Source organism: Biomphalaria glabrata, chromosome 6, assembly GCF_947242115.1.
Source record: "Biomphalaria glabrata chromosome 6, xgBioGlab47.1, whole genome shotgun sequence".
NCBI lineage: Eukaryota > Metazoa > Mollusca > Gastropoda > Planorbidae > Biomphalaria > Biomphalaria glabrata.
In genome coordinates, this window is record NC_074716.1 from 33,100,797 (window position 1) to 33,123,330 (window position 22,534).

Here is a 22,534-nt window from a genome sequence, read left to right on the forward strand (position 1 = left end):
ATCTGACAAGTTGATCAATGCAAGTGTTGTATCTGACAAGTTGATCAATGTAAGTGTTGTATCTGACAAGTTGATCAATGCAAGTGTTGTATCTGACAAGTTGATCAATGTAAGTGTTGTATCTGACAAGTTGATCAATGTAAGTGTTGTATCTGACAAGTTGATCAATGTAAGTGTTGTATCTGACAAGTTGATCAATGCAAGTGTTGTATCTGACAAGTTGATCAATGCAAGTGTTGTATCTGACAAGTTGATCAATGTAAGTGTTGTATCTGATTAGTTGATCAATGTAAGTGTTGTATCTGATTAGTTGATCAATGCAAGTGTTGTATCTGACAAGTTGATCAATGTAAGTGTTGTATCTGATTAGTTGATCAATGCAAGTGTTGTATCTGACAAGTTGATCAATGCAAGTGTTGTATCTGACAAGTTGATCAATGTAAGTGTTGTATCTGACAAGTTGATCAATGCAAGTGTTGTATCTGATTAGTTGATCAATGTAAGTGTTGTATCTGACAAGTTGATCAATGTAAGTGTTGTATCTGACAAGTTGATCAATGTAAGTGTTGTATCTGACAAGTTGATCAATGCAAGTGTTGTATCTGACAAGTTGATCAATGCAAGTGTTGTATCTGACAAGTTGATCAATGTAAGTGTTGTATCTGACAAGTTGATCAATGTAAGTGTTGTATCTGATTAGTTGATCAATGTAAGTGTTGTATCTGACAAGTTGATCAATGTAAGTGTTGTATCTGACAAGTTGATCAATGCAAGTGTTGTATCTGACAAGTTGATCAATGTAAGTGTTGTATCTGACAAGAAATCTGTTATAAGTTATAAAATGGTTTAATTTAATAATTTACACATAGAATTAGCGCGGGTCCTATGAAAGTGTGGGGCCCACTGCGGTCGGATAGGTTGCTAAGGCCAGCCCTGCAAAATAGCGGCGTATTCTACGCCGCCGGTCGACTAGTAAAGTATAAAAAAATATATCCTTTTAATGGCAATATTCTTTCTGTCACTCTGACCGATTAAAAACAAATCGCCAAGGCACAGGACAGACAGCTACTGCTCAAGACACAATGGACAAAGAACTGGCCACGAGACGTTGCTCAGGTTAGTGTTCAGGCATTCCATGACGATTGGTGTCGATTAGACTAAATCTACCGTTGTCTTGGTCAGAGCTTAAATCAGACACTTAAGTAGGTGTTTTTTTTTGTTTGTTTTATAGAATAAGTTTGAGCCCCATCATCCATATCGTGCTTGAAAAGAATAAATATTTAAAATCACTTCCCCAGCCCTTCTCGTGTGACTAGAGATTCGAAGAATAGTTGTCACTGACAGGAGAAAGAGGCCAAGACAAACAAGTGGCGCCTACATCAATAAGTTTCGGGGCAGTTCTGGTTAGTCTTGGTTGGCTACCTCGAAGGAAAACTCTGAATTCAAACTTCTGCTGTCTTGTGGCTTCAGCCAAACTCGGGCTTCGGGAGTCAACCGTGAGGGACAAATCATTCGTCAGTGACTTTTTAGTCAGCTTGAAATGCACAGTGCTAAACGCTGGCAGAGCCTGTAACGTGACTGATTAACAATTGTATCGGCACTTGATAATGGGGGAGCTGCTGTGTGGGCAACATCGTTCCGGCCATAACCAATGTCCAGGCTTTCGTTTCATATCAAGATCGAGAATCCAAAGATAGATAGATGTCTTCAAAATCAAGTTGATTTAAGTTTAAGTAGATCGGAGTTTTTAATGGTATGTAGATCTAAGACATAGACATTATATCTAGACTGGAAATCGGAAACAAATTCTTATCCGCGATTGATCGATTCACAGATCTAACAGCAGCCCATATAAATTTTTATGTAGGGCCTACGTAATTCTTTTTCAAACTGTAAGGGAAGTCGCCCCAAATCTAGGAAAATCAATCTTTTCTGTCTTAGAAAAGTAATGATCTTTAGTTTTCAAGGGTTAGAAATAATGAAAACTCATTTATCGGATTTTTTTTTTTTTTGAATGGGCTATTAATCACAGAATTATATTTTCACGCAAATATATGAAACAAAGCCATTTCCTGTTAGATTCCTTTGAGATAATTTTTCAAAAATCCTAGATCGAAATAATTAATGTCTGTTGATTTTAATCATCTTATGTACATTTAAATAGATTGATTACCTAGATCTTTCTAGATGTATCTATGTATCTAAAAATTGCAAAATAATAATTATGAGACGAGAGTAATCTTATGTTTGATGTTCAATTACTAGATCTAGATCATAGACATAAATAAATATAGACTGGAAGTAGGAAGTTATTTTAATTTGGGGGAAGTCAAATATGTTTTATGTACTATATCTATGTGAAAAAAAAAATAGCGGCAATTGAGCCATAAATTCTAGGACTAACATTTCAGCCAATATATAATTATGATCTTTAGTTTTGAAAAGTACAAAACTGCCATATTCCCAATATTTTGCCTTTGTTTCATAATCATAGACATAGGCAAATATATATAGGTTTGTGATGTGGATCTATGTTTGTTGACATGGCTTCTTTATTAATTTATGGCGGTCGTCTTATCGATTCAAATTGTTAGAATCAGTTTTTAGTCAAAAAAGTCAAAGAAAATGAGCAGAACGTGCTCTAATGTTCGTAGTACGATAGGCCAAGGATAAATTCTAAAGGTTGAAAAAAAAAATTGAATATTATACACATTAACTTTCAGTTTCAGTAAGTCAGAATAATTCAGTATCACTGTGACTGTGACTGTCACTAATTTAATATTGATAGATCTAAATCTAATAAATATGACTAATATTTGTAATAACTATAGATTATAGATCTAGTGACAATCTAGTGACTCTAGTCCTAGACTATTTATATACAAACTATAGTATAAACTAGATCTATAGACTAGACTATACAGATTACAATTATAGTTTATAGTATAGTAGTATAGTACTGGTAGTAGGTAGTATTTTTTTTTACTATAGTATTTATATAGACTAGATCTAAATCTAGTATTTAAAACTATTTATAATTATTTTAATTATGTAAATTTAATAGATTTGGTAGGCACGATTAGAGATATAATAATACAGAAGGAGTTCTATCAATTATATAGCTTATGGCTGAAAAAAACAACAACTATAAATACTTTTAATTTTACACTGCTCATAACTGCTGTATAACTCATACAAACTTATCTTTTCCCAAATGTTTCCCATAATAATTTTTACTTTATCGTCCAGTCTCTATATATATGTCTATGATCTAGATCAGTGGTTCCCAAACTTTTTTGTCTCGTAAACCCCTTGCCATGTTTTCTGGTTATCGGTAGACCCCCTGCTTAACTTTCAAATTTTTGCAAATTCAACATTTTTTTCAAAACTAATTTCTATTTGTACAAAAAGTAAAGTTCCCCTCAGACCTTGTGGTCTATAGAGCAGATGATGTAAAGGTCATCTGTATCTGTGGTCTACGATTATCGAGGGTGTCATGTGGCCAGCAGGGCAGCACAACGACCAACAGCCTTTACTTTCCCCAACTAATGTCAGGTACCCATTAGAGCTGGGTGGCCTCAGAGGCGCCCAAAAGATCCCGAAATTAAAAATCCAAGTCTTCAACAGGATTCAAACTCGGGACCCTCGGTTCAGAAACCAAGCACTTTACCGCTCAGCCAAAACGCCTCCTAATTTCTATCTGTAGAGAGTTGAAAAGTGAAAAAGTAATTTAAAGCTACATATAAGAGATTTTAGAGATCTCTCTTTTTTATTGATAAAATTCAAAACCAATGAAAATAGCAATATGTATTGCTGGAATCTCCAAACACAATGGCCTTAAGTATCATTGTAAGAGTTTTCGCAAAGAGCAGTTTCTCGTGTATTGGTTGACGTTTCACGAGTTGCTCAAATATTGTGTCCGCGCGAAGATGTTATCACTATCGGGAGAAAGAGCGAAGGCGAGTGACTGTCGCCTAAACCAGTAAGCTTCGAGCATGAAGGGCTCATTAGTCTTGGCTGGCTATCCACCTAGCAGAAGTAAAACTGAATTCAAAACTCTCCTGTCTTGCAACTCAAACATGGGAAAGGTTTTGTGGGTTAACCTGAGGAAAAATAAGGAGCCGGCGACCATAATGCAGTTTGCAGCACACACCACTACATCCTGTCAGAACCTGTAACGCTGCTGAGCCCAAACGTATATATGTAGTTTGCAAAGAATTACATATGAAGCTTTTAATTTTATAACTCATGCCACTGAAGCAACCTTGGACTGTATTGTTGCTTAAAGAAATTCTTTTAATAATATCAGATGTAGGTTTGTGTAAAACAGGTTTTAAAACTACAACGGCCGATAAAAATCAATGTTTTACTTATGGTGTTTTCCGCATTTTGCCATAAATAAGTAAATTTCCCCATTCAGACATTGTGATGATGTTATGGTCATCTGTTTCTTTGGCCAACGGTTAACGAGCAGGGTGTCATGTGGGCAGAACAACGACCAACCGCCTTTACTTTTACTAACATAATTCAGGTACCCATTAGAGATGGGTGGACTCAGGGGAGCCCTGAAAATCCTGAAATTCAAAATTCACAGAGATTCGAACCCAGGACCCTAATTACGGAAGCCAAGCGCTTAACCACTACCACCACACCCTTATTTTGCTATAAGTGAACAGATATTGTAAGACTCGTAAACCACCATCTTCTCTACATGTTGTTGAATAGAGATTTTGTGGGTCTATTCTGAACTTTATCTTTGAATGTTCAAAAGTTTTTCAAATCTATATCTTTTTATCTAGGTGATATTGTCGCAGATGATCCTCAAGCGTAATTAGTTTTATATCGTCATAAAAAAGGCAATCGGTAACCGCTTGGTTGACAAGGAAAGAATGAACAATTTTATATAATCAACGCTAGACTGTCTACATTTCTTTTTGTTAAATATTATTTAGATGAAGACAAAATTAAGTTATTTTAATAAGTATTGAAATTAAATACAACAATTTTTCGTTTGAATAGCAGGATAAATATTTAAATGATTAACTAAGTTACAAATTATATACAGTGTGAAGAATTACATTAATGGGATGTAAAAATTAAAGTCACGACCTGCTTATATGAAATCTATTATCATAGAGACCCTTGGACATCTCATGGACCCCCAATTTGTTTTTTTCACTTTCGTAGACCCCTTGAAAGTCTTCGTAGACCCCTGGGGGTCTATATAGACCACTTTGGAAATCACTGATCTAGATCTAAAAATTAAATTAAAAAGACTCTACTTCTTATAACTACTTTACAAATTTTAAATTTCACGACTTTTTTTGTAGAGTGTAAAGATCTCTATGTCCAGTCTAGATTTAATATATTTAGGTTTATGATCTAAGCTTTGAAAAGCAAGTATCATCTTAACCATCTCTTAAGCGCTCTTAAAGACTAGTGTTTTATCGGATTGATTTATATCAACGGTTCTCAACCTTTTTAGCTCGGCGTTACAATTTTTATAATGCTCCAGTATGCGGCCACCTCGTTCGAAAGTATAAGCAACTTTTCTTTTGCTAATGTTAGAAAGTCGTAATCATAATGTAAATCTCTGTTATGCCTTGCATTTTTTTTTTGCTTTTTTAAATAACAAAAATAACAAGATTACAAAGAAAGTTTATGTTGTCACACAAACTCAGAGGAATCGGATCCCTGTCTGATCCGCCTATTCGCAAGGAATATTCAAGACGTGATTTTGTTTTGATTGTCAAAAGTAAACATGTTTCAAAGATTCATTTGGCGTTGTAAAAAAATGTTATACATGTTTTGGATATTCCTTCAAAGTTAAAAATATTTTATTTCCTTATCCAAACCTCCCGCTGGACTACGGGGGATGGCAGCAAGCAGGGTAAGAAACCGGGACCGTCGAGATAATCAGTCCAGCGCGCTAACCGCACGACCAGGTATTGGTGTTAACTTAATAAAAAACTAATTTAGCCTATTATTGATAAAGAGATATATTACACATAACGGCATGACAACTACCGGATATGTACAATATGTCAGACGAGCGATTTTAGATAATCTTTTATTATTGATTTGTAATTGAAAAAAAAAAAGAAAAGAATAATGCATAGAGCATTTGAAGTCCAAACAGGAGTGAGACAAGGCTGTTTACTCTCTCCCTTCTTGTTACTACTAGCCATAGATTGGGTCTTGAAGACAGCAACAGACCAGAAGCGGAACGGTCACTGGCGAATCCAGGGGGGGGGGGGGGCGGTAGTGGCGATCGCCCCCCCCCCACTCGGCCGACCCTCCCCCCCAGGGGGGGCGTACGAATTTTAATATAGAATTCACACAATTTGTATACGAATGTATTACTTATGTTAATAATATATGCTAATTATTTATATTTCAACCTATTTTATCGTAATTTTTTTAAAGAAAGACTTTGCTTTGGAAAATTTAGAATTCATACGAAATCTTTCAGTATAAGAGTAACAATTGAGATGAGTTCTGAACCCAAATATTCTTTTCCTAGTCGCCTTTTTCCAACCTTTACTCAATCTGCTATTTTTCTAGTTAAATAAATTTGGGACTATAGCTCATAATTTATGCTTCAATCCTAAAAATGAAAACGAATTTAGAGTAGAGTCTAATTGGTCCACTTAATTTCTCCTCCCACTTCCGAAATGTTTTGTTAGAGCTTTGAATTGTAGTTGTGTAACAAAACAAAGTTACAAACATGCTTATTGAACAAAATGTATCACTTACAAATGAGCTTTTTTTTAAAAAAAAAATTATTATTCTAATTTTTTTTTTCGTCGGCGATCTTCAAAGCCTAAATCTAAATATGTGGGGTATCTTCAAATCGTTTTATTTGTAATGTAGTATGGGCCTTTCTAATTCATATTAGAATATTTTTTTCAAGTAAAACATTATTGAAAAGGCCATTTTTTAAAATGATGAATAATGAATTGTAGATGTCAGGAGAATGCGTTTCTGCAGTGAAGAATGCTAAAAAACGCTTTTGGCGTCGGAGCTGCGCCTCGATCCCCACTAATAAATAATTAACTGTAGATGACAGGAGAATGCGTTTCAGCAGTGAAAAATGCAAGAAAACGCTTTTGACGTCGGGGCCTTGCCTTGAACCCCACTGATAAATAATGAGCTGTAAATGTCAGGAGGAAGCGTTTCTACAGTGAAGAATGCAAAAAAAAAAAAAAACGATTTTTGGCGTCGGGGCTTCGCCCCGAACCCCACTAAGGAGGCTTACAGCGCTCCCCCAGACCCCAAGTTATTAAGAGAATAGGCTCAACATAAGTGGGTTTTTTCTTCGCAGAAAATTGAGAAACACTGCTTTTTTTTTATTTCTCATATATCTATATCTATATCTCTCTCTATATATATTTATATTTATATTTATGCTGTACTCACGTTTATGCATAGGGTTAGGGTTTACTGGGCGTTAGGGTTAGGGTTTAGAAAAAAATCGCCCCCCCCCCCCAAAGTTCTGGATCCGCTAGTGGGAACGGTATACAGTGGACACTGTGGAAACAGCTAGACGACCTCGACATTCCAGATGACTTGGCTCTTCTTTCTCACACACAACAGCAGATGCAGGACAAGATAAGCGTTGCAGACAATTCATCGAGAATGGGTCTCACCATAAACAGAGCAAGGTGTTCAAGATAAAGGCATCCTACAATACACCCATTACAGTCCAAGGTGAGGCGCTGGAAGAGGTGGAAAGCTTCACCTATCTCGGCAGTATCCTAGACCACCATGGAGGAACAGATGCAGATGTCAGAACCCGCATTGGTAAAGCTCGAGCAGCCTTCCATCAGCTGAAGAAAACCTGAGGATCTAGGGAAATAAGCACCACCACCAAGATTAGGCTCTTTAACATCATTGTTAATCCGATACTACTTTATGGAACAGAGACCTGGAGAACCGCCATCACCACCATGAAAAAAATCCAGGTAATCATCAATACCTGCCTGAGGAAGATTCTTATGATCCACTGGCCAGACAAGATCTCGAATGAGGAACTGTGGCAAAGAACAAAACAGCAGCCCATCCTTCAGAGACGCTGGAGATGAATAGGTCACACTCTTCGTAAGCCTGCATCCAATATAAAAAGGTAAGCCCTAACCTGGAACCCCCAAGGAAAGAGGAAAAGGGGACGGCCCAGGGATACATGATGGCGCCGCGATCTGGAAGCAGATGCTAAGCAGATTGGCAAGACGTGGGGACAGTTGGAGAGACTCGGCCAGAACCGAGATGCCTGGAGGAAGCTGGTAGGTGGCCTATGCCCCAGTAGGGACCACAGGCAGAGATGAGATGATCGAGTTTGTACTTCGGCAACGTCTGCTCGATGTCCCAGCACAATTACCAACAGAGCTATTGGCATTTTCATTTAAATGGAACTTGAATGAGGATGCAGATCTACCTAAATTACACTTCTGATTTATCACTCTTAAAATCTATATCTACTAGATCTAGATCTAAAATATAAATTTGGAATAATGTAGATGTAATTTAGATAAGATTGATGTAAAAAAAAAAGGGCCTAGATAATCTATTAATATTTATTGCAATATTTAATTTAAAAATAGTAGATTAGTCTTAGTATTTTATAACAATGCAATTTTGATCTAGACATTAGGAAATAAAAATCTACACTTTAAGTCTAGAAATTACAATTATAGATCTATACACACACACACAAACTTTCACAAAGTTAAATTGTAGGGAATGTCACGTAGAAATTCCATCACTGCTTGAACGGGGTCCCCACATTTTAAAATCCTATTTTCAACATTTTAAACATTTTGAAAAACGGGAAAGATATAAAATTTAAAGTATTCTCGTTCTCTGCAAATATGACATACTTTCAGATCTATTATTATTGAAAAAGATAGAGATATCAACATTAAATTAATAATAATCCGGTACTTTTATAGACAACATATATAAGTCAGCGCTATTTTGTCTCGCGCTATTTTTGTCATGAAATTTCGCGCTATTTTATCGGAGCTATTGTATCGGAGCTATTTTGTCGGCGCTATTTTGCCGGCGCTATTTTGTCGGAGCTATTTTGTCGGCGCTATTTTGACCGCACTATTTTGTCGGGTCACCGTTTGGATCAGTCATGTAATTAAATTTGTAATAATAATAATAAGGCTAGACTTCGAGTCCGAAGATTAGTGAGGAGTGCAGTATTTCCCGTGGCTGCGCAGTCCCAGCTGTGACCTTTATATTTTGCCACATCCAGGGCAAGCATAACCGTTATCAGCAGGCGGTCGATTTAGATTTTCTTTTCGCCGTCTGCGTTTGTCCTCGGCAGCAGATTTTCTTTTGGTCTCAAATGTGTATCCCGCAGCCTTCGTGAGTGACCTCCAGCTGTCTCGTTTTGAGGCCGCATGCAACCAGGTGCTCTCTTCTAAGTCAGCCAAGGAAAGTTGAAGCCTAAGCTGGTCTTTGAAGCGTTTCCGTGGGGCGCCTCTGTTACCTCGACCACCTTTTAGCTCACTTTGGCATACGTTCGTCTCCCATACAGGATACGTGCCCTGCCCAGCGCAAATTTGTAATAACCCTTAAAAACGATATATAAAGTAGACTAATTCAGCTTATAAGTACTAGTACTATTTCTTTCCCACGGAAAAGGGACTAATTTAGCTTAAGCCACCACTTCAGTCAAGTACTATTTCTTTCCTCTGTTTGAGAAACGAAACAAAGTAATTTATGACCAATTATAAATTAACTGATTGTTTTTTGTTTTTTTTTTTGTGTTTGAATGTCAGGTAAAAGAAATAATTGTGCGAAACTTTCAGCTTGATCCAAGATTGAGTGTCGTAGAAATATCGAGTACAAACTTTTGGCCAGTGCAAAATGTAGTATTGGGGAAGGGGCGTTTCATTTAGAAAATAGTGTGTGTGTGTGTGTTTGAGGTCATTATAATGCAGGTAAGAAGGCTACACCTGATGGACATATCAAGTGTTGGTCCATACTAGGGGTTTGGAGGCTGACTAAAAGAAACAAAAATCAAGGACATAGAATTTGAGGGCTAGAAAACTGTGCTGGCGGTAGGGGAGCGTTGTAATGCGGGCCATAAAGTGTTCCAAAATAAACATATATATACCAACTATTTCAACCGTAGCCGAGCGCGGGTAACAGCCAGTATTATAAATAATGTTAGTTACCCTCCCCTCTGTATAGCACTACTTGGAAGCCAGTTGAACGAAGTACTAGGTTAGGGACCAATCACTAGTGACTTCAACGTGTGAGAAATACGAGCAATGACTAATACCCCCCCCCTTCTCTTTTTTTTCCGGTGAATAAATAATTAGTGTTCAGACAGTAGAGATAGGGAGGGGGTGAGAGAGGGGGGGGGGTAATAGTCACGTGATAATGTCAATTAAAAGGAGGAAAATCAAACGAAAACTATGATTTGTTAATAACTCATTAAAACCGTTGATCCCAATTTGATGTAGAATTCAAGCCTGAAAACTAAAAAGTGCGTATGTCATGACAATGTCAATATCAACTTGATCAACTTGCTACGTCGTTCGACGTCGAAAAACTAGAGTTTAAAGAAAGAGTGCTCGGCTCTTCCTAGTCAGTTTTTCCGTCCTGTTGTCAGTTCTCTCTCTCTTGCAAACTCAATCCCATCTCTGTTCTCATCACTATCATGGTACCAGCATCCGCGACGTTAACAATCTACAATTCAGAGTTTAAGTCCTTTTTTTCTTGTTAAAAGAGATTACTTTTGAAGTAGCTACACGAGTTACTTTTGAGCAAATAATCCGAATCTGATTCCAGGGGATATTGGCTTAGCTCGTCTTGTGTCTTTTATGTCTCGTGCTGTCTTGCCATGTTTGTTTGCCAAATATTTTAAGATGTTTCTTTAGAGATAAAGATAATTTACTTCCTAGTCCAAACCTCCCGCAGGACGACGGGGATGGCAGCGGGCAGGGTATGAACTCGGGACCATCGACAAGTCCGAACAACAGTCCAGTGCCAATACCGCAAGACCAAGCAGCCACCGTGGATGTTGGTTAGTACTGTACTATAGCAGCATTAATATTTGTGTCACTCCATGTCTCAAGACATTTCTGACACAAACCTAAACTAGACGTACGGCAGTATTGTTGTGGTCGGTCACTGGGTTTTAGCACCAGAGTGCAAAGTACAACGAAACCGATGAAGGCGTAACATAGTTTTATCTGTAGAACTTGAAAGAACAAACTACTTTTTAAGACAAAACGTAATAGAACTTTATGAACAGTATACACAGATTGAACTGGAGATGAGATCTACATCTAAAAGTCATGAACTAAACTGAAGATGTTCAAACAAAGTGTAGCTCACTACACAAACACGTCTTTACTGCTTTCAAAGCTCTGAGTTGTCTGTCTATTCACATTTCCATTACGGCAGACCCTATTGTAGTTTCATCATTCTCCCCTGACCAATAACCTATCGCTTTTTCCCGCCGTTACCTTGGAAACACATACGCACACACACACACTCCATAACATATTCAATTACACAGACCCAACAAACTCCATCGGCCTAAGCATTATCTATTACAAGTTGAATGTTTATCGCAATAACTGGATACCGTTTAATTTGTGTTTAACTTTCCTATTTGTTTAATTCAAATAACTCTTGGATTACCTATTTATGTTCAGCTATTCCGTATGTTAACAGACAAGAGATAATCTAGCCATATTCTAGTGAATGTTTGTTACTGTTAATTGATTTTTTTTCTGAGATTATAAATGCTAAAGATCTAGTCTAGGTCCTAGAGCTACTCCAATATTTTGTTTGTGCGATAATAATTTCACTCTACATGAAAATCTACCTGGCAATATTTTGGAAAAGTACTAAATCTAGATCTATGTCACATGTAACGACTTAGGTCAATACCATAACATCTTAGTGTTAGTGTTGAAAGTCACAATGATACTCACTGATCTACTGGCTCTAGTATCTCGGACTTTTGCCTGGTTGCTGATAGCGACACTCGTGTCGACCGCAAGCTTCTCAACGAGGTGCACTTACGATGCTGCCTACATACTCGCCAATTGCAGCAACAGAAATATAGTGAGCATTCCCTGGTGGCTCCATAAAAAGATCATAACTTTAGATCTGAGTGGAAACTATTTTCCAGTGCTCAAGTCCAGAAGCTTTATCGGTTTTAACTACATTAATCAACTGTACCTAAAACACAACTCCATACAATATCTAGAAGATGAAGCGCTCCAGGATTTGGTCTACCTCAGAGTTCTTGACCTATCCATCAACCTTCTCAGTCATCTCCCAACATCCGCTCTAAAATATGTGTCCCTTTCCCTTACTCAGCTTGACTTATCTGGAAACAGAATCCAAGTTATCTACAAAGGAGCGTTTAAAGATCTAAAAAATCTAAAGATATTGGAGCTTAATGGTAACAGTATTTCTCGAATAGACACGGGAGGTCTGTCTGGACTATCATCTCTTAATGTACTGAAGTTGCGTCAGAATGCCTTGTGCACTTTGCCATGTGATGTTTTCTCAGAGTTCAGCTCAACCGTTGAGACAGCTGTACGACAGTGGATGTGCCATTGTAACTTGCGATGGCTTAGGACATGGCTCAATAACACCAACCAAGAGGTATGGAACGCTGACGGCTACTTCATCCGCTGCAATGGGCCATCCATAGTGAAAGACAAGCCTTTAAACTCTCTCCTATTGGACGAACTGGAGTGCGAGGTCAGAATGAAGTTGGGCAGCTCAACAGAATTACTTTGTAAGTAGACCTACATGATGCTGACGCCAAGGGGTTGAAAATTCAGAAGTCATTAAGGTATCAAAATACCCAAATAAATACACCATCTGTACAAACACAACACAAAGGGAAAAACAACAACAAGCAACTGCTGTATTTATATCCATAGGTCATACCCTAACCCATATTAATGTAGATTGACTAGTGATAAACTTTGCACTAGCCTATACAAGTACAAAAACTAAAAAGAAATATATTTGGGAGCTGCAGGTCACACATGCATATCTCTTCTTCATGAGACTGGTCACCACGTCTGAAGTTTCCATCTATTTTCAATAGTTCTGTACCTGTAATTTAACCGTTATCAAAGTTATGTTCAATAACTAGGACTTTCCTTGACCTTAATAGACGACTGAAAGAAAAACACTTGAACTATCTTATCCGGTAAACTCACTCATTATGTCTTCAAGTAGTTTAAATTGAAAAGGAAATGGGCTGTACTGGTTGTGTGAGTCACAGATAACATTCCTGCAAGAAGATATTGATTGTTCACATGTTAAACGTCTATAAGAATTGTGTTCACTTTGTCTTAGTTTCACTTCCTTCTTAAACTCAGCCATCTTGTTTCGTTCAGACCTTTCTGTCTTTACGAGCTGTTGGTCGAGTTCTGAAACTCTTAATTTTTTGTCATTTCTTGTTTATTGAAAAACAATATTAACAGACATTAGGTACAAAATACTAATGAGGCTTACCAAAGTACCCTTTCCTCTTTTGATGGAGCCTAAAATAGAGTTTTTTTGTTTCTGTTGCTATCTTGAGCAAAGCATGCCAGGAGGTCGGAAGATGAAGGGTCATGTTGGGGATAAGCTATTCATACTGCTGCAGTTGCATCGAAATCTTAAGTGCAAGAGAACTAAACCAATGCAATCTTTAAATGCAAGAGAACTAAACCAATGAAATCTCTAAGTACAATTGAACTAAACCAATGAAATCTTTATGTACAAGAGAAGTAAACCAATGAAATCTCTAAGTACAATTGAACTAAACCAATGAAATCTTTAAGTGCAAGAGAACTAAACCAATGAAATCTTTAAATGCAAGAGAACTAAACCAATGAAATCTCTAAGTACAATTGAACTAAACCAATGAAATCTTTAAGTACAAGAGAAGTAAACCAATGAAATCTCTAAGTACAACTGAACTAAACCAATGAAATCTTTAAGTACAAGAGAAGTAAACCAATGAAATTTCTAAGTACAATTGAACTAAACCAATGAAATCTTTAAGTACAAGAGAAGTAAACCAATGTAATCTCTAAGTACAATTGAACTAAACCAATGAAATCTCTAAGTACAATTGAACTAAACCAATGAAATCTCTCTCTAAGTACAATTGAACTAAACCAATGAAATCTCTAAGTACAATTGAACTAAACCAATGAAATCTCTAAGTACATTGAACTAAACTAATGAAATCTCTAAGTACAATTGAACTAAACCAATGAAATCTTTAAGTACAATTGAACTAACCCGATGAAATCTCTAAGTACAATTGAACTAAACCAATGAAATCTCTAAGTACAATTGAACTAAACCAATGAAATCGCTAAGTACAATTGAACTAAACCAATGAAATCTCTAAGTACAATTGAACTAAACCAATGAAATCTCTAAGTACAATTGAACTAAACCAATGAAATCTTTAAGTACAAGAGAAGTAAACCAATGTAATCTCTAAGTACAATTGAACTAAACCAATGAAATCTCTAAGTACAATTGAACTAAACCAATGAAATCTCTCTCTAAGTACAATTGAACTAAACCAATGAAATCTCTAAGTACAATTGAACTAAACCAATGAAATCTCTAAGTACATTGAACTAAACTAATGAAATCTCTAAGTACAATTGAACTAAACCAATGAAATCTTTAAGTACAATTGAACTAACCCGATGAAATCTCTAAGTACAATTGAACTAAACCAATGAAATCTCTAAGTACAATTGAACTAAACCAATGAAATCGCTAAGTACAATTGAACTAAACCAATGAAATCTCTAAGTACAATTGAACTAAACCAATGAAATCTCTAAGTACAATTGAACTAAACCAATGAAATCTCTAAGTACAAGAGAAGTAAACCAATGAAATATTTAAGTACAATTAAACCAATGACTTGCTAGAGAGAAGGGAAAGAGGGACAGGCCGCATACAAAAGTTGTATAACATTGAACTTCCACTAAGTTCCACCCCCCCCCAATCTCTGAAGCAAAGACCTCCACTAATAGTACTATTCAACTAGACATATAATAGAGAGCTTTAACGATGCCCCCCCCCTAACTATGTGACAACACACTTCCTTGTTGAGGCCAACACAGAGACAGGAAGAAAGTCGTTGAAAAGCTCGAGTGCTCTTCTGTCCAGCAATATAAACTGAGGAAGTTACCAGACCCACTCACTCCACAGCAGACGACTTTCTCCTGTTCTTCACTTAAAAACTCCCTTCTAGATTTACGCCGCGTACCGAACCTTCTGGTCTGCAGTGTGGTCATCTTTCACCTACGTCTGAGCGTGAGTATTTCTTTACTACACATGTGTCTTAAATGTTAGGTAGTTAGAAGCAAGTCATTTTGAAATGCCTGCTCATTTTAGTTGAAACCATATTGGAAACACTGGTCGAGCAGTAAGAGCCTCGTACTATTTACATCCTTCTACCAGGACAGGGGATGACCTCCATATTTCGGGAGGGCAGGGGATGACCTCTTAGATTCAGAAGGGCAGGGAGTGACCTCCAAGTTTCTGAAGGGCAGGGTGTGACCTCCAAGTTTCTGGATGGCAGGCGATGACCTCCAAGTTTCATGTCGGTAAGTAAGGTTCAAACTCTGGATCATTGTGAAGACAGAAGGAAGTGCACACCACACCAGCAGGCAGCTCTTGTTGCTGAATAGACTCTCCAGTTCTGGTGGCTTACGAAACAGGAGTAAATTGGAATGATGGGGCAGCCTATGTGGGGCCTCAGGGAGCCTCACCACAACGGATGTCATAATATCATCTAGGGATAACTGGACACATGTGTCGGTGATGTGCCATCTCTTATTCCCGACCTCTGGGTAAAATCCTTCCCATTTGGTCAAAGGATCATTAATTTGATATTTGTTGTTTTGGGAGTTTTGGAACATTTGCACAATTTAGGCCATGTCGTGCCCATAATCCCTCAAGGGTTATTCCCCCTTCATAGCTCAAGAGCTAAATTTGTGTACAGTTGGGTTATTATACACAAGGTCCATTCACAGTTCGGATGGTAAAAATAGTAAAAATTGTATTACTATATGTGAGTCAGCTCGCCCCTTAACGGACACTTACAGAGAAGTCTAACGAAAACATTTCAGCTTATAAACTTGTAACCTATAGAGTTCATCACAAAACTGTTTTTTTTTTTTTTTTTTTATATTGACTGAACTAAGCAATTAGTTCCTATAGACTATAAAATGGGTTGGCTTTCGGAACTATTTGAAGTTTAAATGGAAACACTTTATCATAAACTTCTTTTTAATAACTACATTCCAACTCATCGTGTTAACATTCAAGATGAATATGTTTTCATTGAAGATTATTCCCTATTCAACACAAGGTACATTTTCTTATTTGTACACTCAAATTTTTATTACCTTTTATTTATTATTTTTAATTATTTTCTTTTTTTCAAGTCTTGGAAATGCTGGAGAAACAGAGAAGACAAGGGCGACAACATTTTCATTCACTTGGAGTTGTGCTTCCTGACAAAGAATACAAAAGCGTCCACGTGTAGAGCCTTGACTCTTTAAAATATGATGTCCATAACACGGTAGATGTTAACCTTTCCATACCATTAGGACCAGGGAAATTGAAATTCGTGTGTTAGAGAAAGAAGAGACACGGGCTTAGAATATACACAAACAAAAACAGTTTGATTCTATTGGTATGAAATAAACCTCTTGGCATAGTTGCCTTGATACACTGAGATAGAAAGCAGGAGAGGGGAAATGAGGAGAGAGGGAGACATTGAGAAAGAGAGGAAGATGGGAAAAGACATAGAGAGTGGGGGAACAGAAAGAAAGAGAGGGAGACAGAGAAAAAAAGAAGAATATGAGGAAAGAGAGACAGAAAGAAAAAAAAAAGAAAGGTGATTGAAAAAGAGAGGTTGATTTTAGGGAGAGATTCAGATAGTGTGAGAATAAGAGAAAAAAAAAAGATTAAAGTGGCAGGAGGGAGAGAGAGAGAGAGAGAGAAACTAAATAAAAATATTTAGAAACTTTAAGTTTAAAATATTTATAAATAATTTAAAATTTATTCATTTATATTTGTGTGTTTCGATGCAATAAAAATGTGTACTCAAATAGTGTGTTGTCTTTTTATCTTGGATCGTTGCCGCTCCCAGGATAAAGTGTCCCCTCCCCCCAGTCCTCAAATGTGCAGTAAGTCTTGAGACACACACTGAAGACACTACTGCATCTTTGGGGAGGAAATGAGTTGACCTTTTATTTTCTTTCGTTTTCGTTGCGCCGTTAAGACCGTAGAGTCCGAACATTGAGACCACAAAAGTCCCTTTAGTCTACCTTGACCATATAGATTGTCCACTGTCTAGACTAGTTAGCACACCGTCAGTGACCTCTCTCATTTTGATATCTCAGTACAATCTTAGGGCCATCTTGTTAGGCACACTCGCGAACGCATACAAACACACACATTTGACAAAACACACACACACACACTTATGCATGATGCATTGATTTTTTCATGTATGTTTTTGTTGTTAAAGTCAGAATGTTCTATTGATTCCATTGGTTGCCTCCCCATTATCAAGATAAACCAGACGAGACCACGATCGCCAATGCCTCGATAATCCAAAGCGATACTGCAAGTCAATCAACTGAGTCAGAAAACTTGGAGGCGTTCCTAATTGCAACTGTTGTCATGGCATCTGTCGCTGCTTCTTTCACCATTTCAACAGTAATAGCCTGTTATCGATACCACAGTACAAAGTAAGCATGGATGGTTATTAATGCTTTTTTTTTTTTAAATTCACAAATAGAATGGGAATATCCTTAGTCAGAGAGAATATCCAAATATAGCGGGAGTACCCACTACCCATAGATAGAGGGGATACTTACTTGTGATTGTCGTCATATGAGACATGCCCATACATTTGAAATAAAGTGTAACTCTTTATCTTTTTACAACGCATATATCAACATAATCAACTCTCTCTCTCTCTCTGTCTGGTACAATAGTTTTACACTTTATTTCTCCCACACCCAATCTCGGATCAACTTGAAATAAAAAAAAAAAAAAAAAACAACTTTGGTATCCTCAAAACAGGAAACATCAAAAAAAAAAAAAAATTAGCAAATTAGTTGATTATCTATTGGTAATTATTTTTTTATTTGTATCGATCAAGGGAGAGAAATAGTAGTTGGCAGATGTGGTGGCATACGTTGAAATATGTCCTCTTTATACTTTGTAAATATCGTGACTTTAAGCTAACAAAAGATACGAATAAAACCCACTACTTTCGTTAACTGGCACAGTTGAGGAGGCTTTGAATTCACCTTTTTTTTTTCTAGAATACATTTAAAAAGCTATCCTGGTAACCTTCACATAGATACCACCTTCCTTCTCTGCCCAACCCCCCCCCCCCTTTTCCCAACTGGTCCAGACGAGTGATTGGATCATAGCTTGAAATAGCGCTAAACAAAAACAATTGGTAAAATATTTCTAATCGCACAGATTTATGATTGTTAGTCAAGATGTATTACATTTAGTTACATGACTGATCCAAACTGATTGATACAAGTACGCTAAACATAAGCTTGGTTGTTTTTATTTTTTACTTTCTCATGTTTCTGTCATGTCAATGTGTTTGATGTTTCTGTCACATAGACCCAGCCCGTTCTTGAAGGAAGGTCTAATAGGAGTCGACGTCCTGAGCAGACGAAGATCTTCTAGACACAAGTCTCCACAGCCCGGGCTCTGTAAGCTGTTGGGATGCAGCGCTGTAGTTTATTGCTAGGTTTCAATGTTTTTAATCGACTTTTGTTTTTGTTTGTGTCTGTGCAGAAAGAAAAGGTTGAAAGACAACTATGATGAACTGGACACGAGAATCACTGACCGAGTGTTTTATCATAGACCTCAAGTCAATGGTTGGTACATTTCTACTGAGATTTTTCTAGTCACTTCCTGTTGTACAATAGATTGTAGTGTAGTAACTCTAAGGGAGGCAACTTAACGAAAGGACGTCAGAAACATTAATGGTATTTATGACCACGTGATGTCTAGATGACCAGAACATCGAACATAAACAGCGGCGGTCAGTCCGTGGGTTCGCTTCCCTCACAGTTCTTTCTCTGGGTTCACATGTCCGCCCTGCCAGGTAACTATCAGGCACTCCCTCCAAACTGCTCCAACAAGACAACTTCATGCGTTGCTCCAGGTCCAGAGCGACAGCCTTCCAACAAACGGTTACTGGATGAAAGGGCATCTCGTTCGGTTGTTTTAGAATACAGAACCCACTGTTTGTGTTTCTTCTTCTTACTTGGGCGCAAGGAAACTTCGTCTCTATGTAAACACTCCGTGCTAGTCCCGTGTTGAATAGTGCGCACTTACGTGATGACAGTGCGCATGACAGAGTTACAACAGCCTTATTTTTATCCATGCTTAAACGCGAGTAGATATCACTTTAGTTTAGGAAGCTAAGTAAAGAGGTGCAAGAAGTTAATCTTATCTTATATAATACAGACGTTACTTCAAAAAAGAAGATGATTACGTCCTACGCGTCATGCATTTAGTCATGCATGACTTAAATTCTGTCAATTCACTGGTTTTCCTGGCTAGCTCAGGCAACCCATTCCATACTCTAATAGCACTAGGGAAGAAGGAGCATTTGTACAAATATGTCCTAGCATATGGGACGAGGAATGTGCCTTTATCTTTGTGTCTTTCTGAGTATTTTATTAAATTTTGTGTTTATTAGTGACACTAATAAACTCTGCACTCTATCCAGAAGAATTGAAGAAATTAATTGTAGATAAAATAAATGAGAAATGGACGAGCTCTCATCCAAGTCACAAGAAAGATGACACTTACTATAAGCTATCCCGACAAGACCAACGTCTAATCTTTCGACTCAGGACCGGACACAACAGAATGCGACAACACATGTACCGGAAGCTCAAAATTGGAACCAGTGAAATCTGCCCATGTAGAGTATCACCAGAGAATGCCGACCACGTCCTCCAAAACTGCTCTCTATACCAAGAGGCCCGTATAAGACATTGGCCCCAAATCACCCCAATAGAAAGGAAACTATATGGAGAGCTCCCTGATTTGGAAACCACTGCGCAGTTCATCTCATGTATTGGTCTAGTCATATGAACACTCCAACATGACAATGAGAACGATGAAGAAGAAGAAAGAAGATTTAATTTTGTTTTTGTATTTGAAGATTATGGTTTAGTGTTTTATGTATAATTGCTACTTTACTTTTGAGTCTTCTGTCCTGAAGTTAAGCTTTAGTTTTGTATACAAGAAGTCTTAAGAAGGTCTCATAGTTTTTGATGCTTTAATTTGAATTATTCTCATCTTATACTGTTTGTAAAGAACAAAATTTAGGTCTAAAAGTTTATGTTTAACAATTTATGTCTAAAAGTAAATATTTTGTGATGTGTGATTATTTAAATTAGGACATAATCGTAGAGTATATATTGTTGTAACTCTAAGGTAGGCACTCAACGAGAAGGCAGGAGGTAACAATAGACTAGGTATTTATTTACAGTACAAACAGGCATGGACTTCAGCTATTAGTCCCAGAGTGCCCTATCTCAAGGTGACACCTAACTATCAATACACCAACATACTTCCCAGTGCCGTCCTCAACACAGTTCATAGATTGCACAAAGGACGTTCTCTCGAGTCAAGACAGCCCAGACTTCCATCACTTTAGCCGAATCCACAACAGTCCTACTTTCTGTCATAAATCAACATGTCTTCTCCTGTGTTCAAAGTGCTCTCATGCGCACCATCAGTGTGGGGAGGGAGCGGAGTTACAACAATATTTTTAGACTTTTTCTTGTGCGGAAATCTGCAAAAAATGAATAAAAATTTGAGCCCAACTGGTTCTAATAGACCCTGAGCACCTTACTTTATAATCAGTCAATCTGTACATTAGTACAATTACTTCTTACTATTATTCTCTGACATTTTCAGCTCAAAACTCCAGCAGTTCCTGTGCCAGTGGCTACCTAGACGTTGTCTCAAGTCGCTCTTCTTCACCACGTGACACCCCAGCAGAAGCCGGAACTGACGCAAACCCTTATGCTGAGATAGGCGAAATGTGCATGGCGGGAGAAAGTAAAACTGCAGACGAGTGACCTCATCCTTGTATTACCACCTTTGTTTTTAATCCCGTCCTCAGCTTGACCAGATTGAATGGCTGTGATATAATTTAAACAACTGGTTGTTACAATTTTTTTACAATAATAATTAAACGAGTGTAACACTGTCTTGTGTAACATCGACAAGAGTAACATAGACAAGCGTAACATTGATTAGCGTAAATTGACTTGGATAACATTGCCTAGGGTAACATTGATGAGTGTAACATCGACTAGTGTAACATTGACTTGAATAACATCTACTAGTTTAACATTGACTAAGGTAACATTGATTAGGGTAAGACTAGGGTAATTTACTAGGGTAACTTTGACTAGTGTAACATCGACTAGTGTAACATTGACCAGTGCAACATAAGGCAAACATAATGATTTGACCAGTATAACTATGACCATCGTCACCTACACAGCAAACCAATAATTTTGAAATGACCACAGGACATTGACCAGCTTAGCACTACCACGTACTAGTGTCATGTCCTCTTGACTTCAAAAGTCCTTCAGTTTAAGTGTTGTGCTAACTAATGTCACATGTTGACATAAATGTCAGTGACAACATCGTGAAAAGAAAAAACTCCATGAAATGTTCAGTGTGAAGCGATTATAAGTTTATAGATCTATTTAAAACGTATTATAAATCATTGTATATACAATTGTTTGACATTGATATGAATTGGGTTGTTAAATATATAGGTAACTATTAAATATAATTACACATGAAGTGTCATGACTTTTATTTCTAGCACCTGTGTTGGTGTTTATATTATACTTTCAATTTTTAAGACTCCAGCAATAAACAACATTCACTCGATAGAAGAAAGGATAGTGATGCGAAGAAATGTGGGGGGTGATATAAGGGAACTTGAAGACCAAAGTTATATTGTTGCAACTCTAAGGGAGGCAACTCAACGAACAGATAGGAGGCAATACTAAACGATGTCTTTATTACAATCTATCAATAAAGAGTTGGACTTTCGCTATCAAGTCAAGGAGAGTACTGTTTTAAGCTCTTAGAGTCCTACTTCATACCAGAACACAGAACAGACCACCGACACACTTCCTAGTGTCGCTCCAGGTCTCCCAAACAGTTCCCTAGTATCACACAAGACAGCACTCAGCCCCAGACTGTTCAGACTCCCATGACTTTAGCCGGCTCACAACAGTCCTTCTTCCTGTATCAATATGTCTTCTACTACTTGTGTTGAATGGCGCTCTGATGCGCACCAACAGTGTGGCTCGGGAGAGGAGGTACAACAATATATATAAAGATGGGGTGAGATTTTGAACTAAATAATGTAAATTGACAAACTAAACGTACCCAAATAATTCTTCAAAACGTGACTAAGAGTTTC

The 22,534-nt window shown here is 37.4% G+C and overlaps 2 protein-coding genes across 4 annotated transcripts; both read left to right on the forward strand.

Moving 5' to 3' along the window:
- The first annotated feature begins 11,949 nt into the window (after nucleotides 1-11,949).
- LOC106068518 (slit homolog 1 protein-like) lies at nucleotides 11,950-12,786 on the forward strand. Its single transcript, XM_013227893.2, has one exon. It carries the CDS (start codon nucleotides 11,950-11,952, stop codon nucleotides 12,784-12,786), a length of 837 nt encoding a protein of 278 aa, XP_013083347.2.
- A 2,381-nt stretch (nucleotides 12,787-15,167) lies between these two features.
- LOC106068555 (uncharacterized) lies at nucleotides 15,168-21,899 on the forward strand. Of its 3 annotated transcripts, none has more exons than XR_001217924.2 (5): nucleotides 15,168-15,327; nucleotides 16,464-16,600; nucleotides 17,600-17,777; nucleotides 18,853-18,935; nucleotides 20,998-21,899. XR_001217924.2 is itself a non-coding variant. In XM_056031808.1 (5 exons), the coding sequence occupies exons 2-5, from the start codon at nucleotides 15,599-15,601 to the stop codon at nucleotides 21,159-21,161; spliced, it is 447 nt and encodes a 148-aa protein (XP_055887783.1). In that variant the 5' UTR covers nucleotides 15,200-15,327; nucleotides 15,475-15,598; the 3' UTR covers nucleotides 21,162-21,899. The 3 variants fall into 3 exon arrangements, 1 of the variants encoding a protein (XP_055887783.1); XR_008778344.1 differs by adding an exon at nucleotides 15,475-15,620 and having other exon boundaries at nucleotides 15,196-15,327; nucleotides 16,464-17,777; XM_056031808.1 differs by lacking the exon at nucleotides 16,464-16,600 and adding an exon at nucleotides 15,475-15,620 and having other exon boundaries at nucleotides 15,200-15,327.
- The last annotated feature ends 635 nt before the right edge of the window (nucleotides 21,900-22,534 follow it).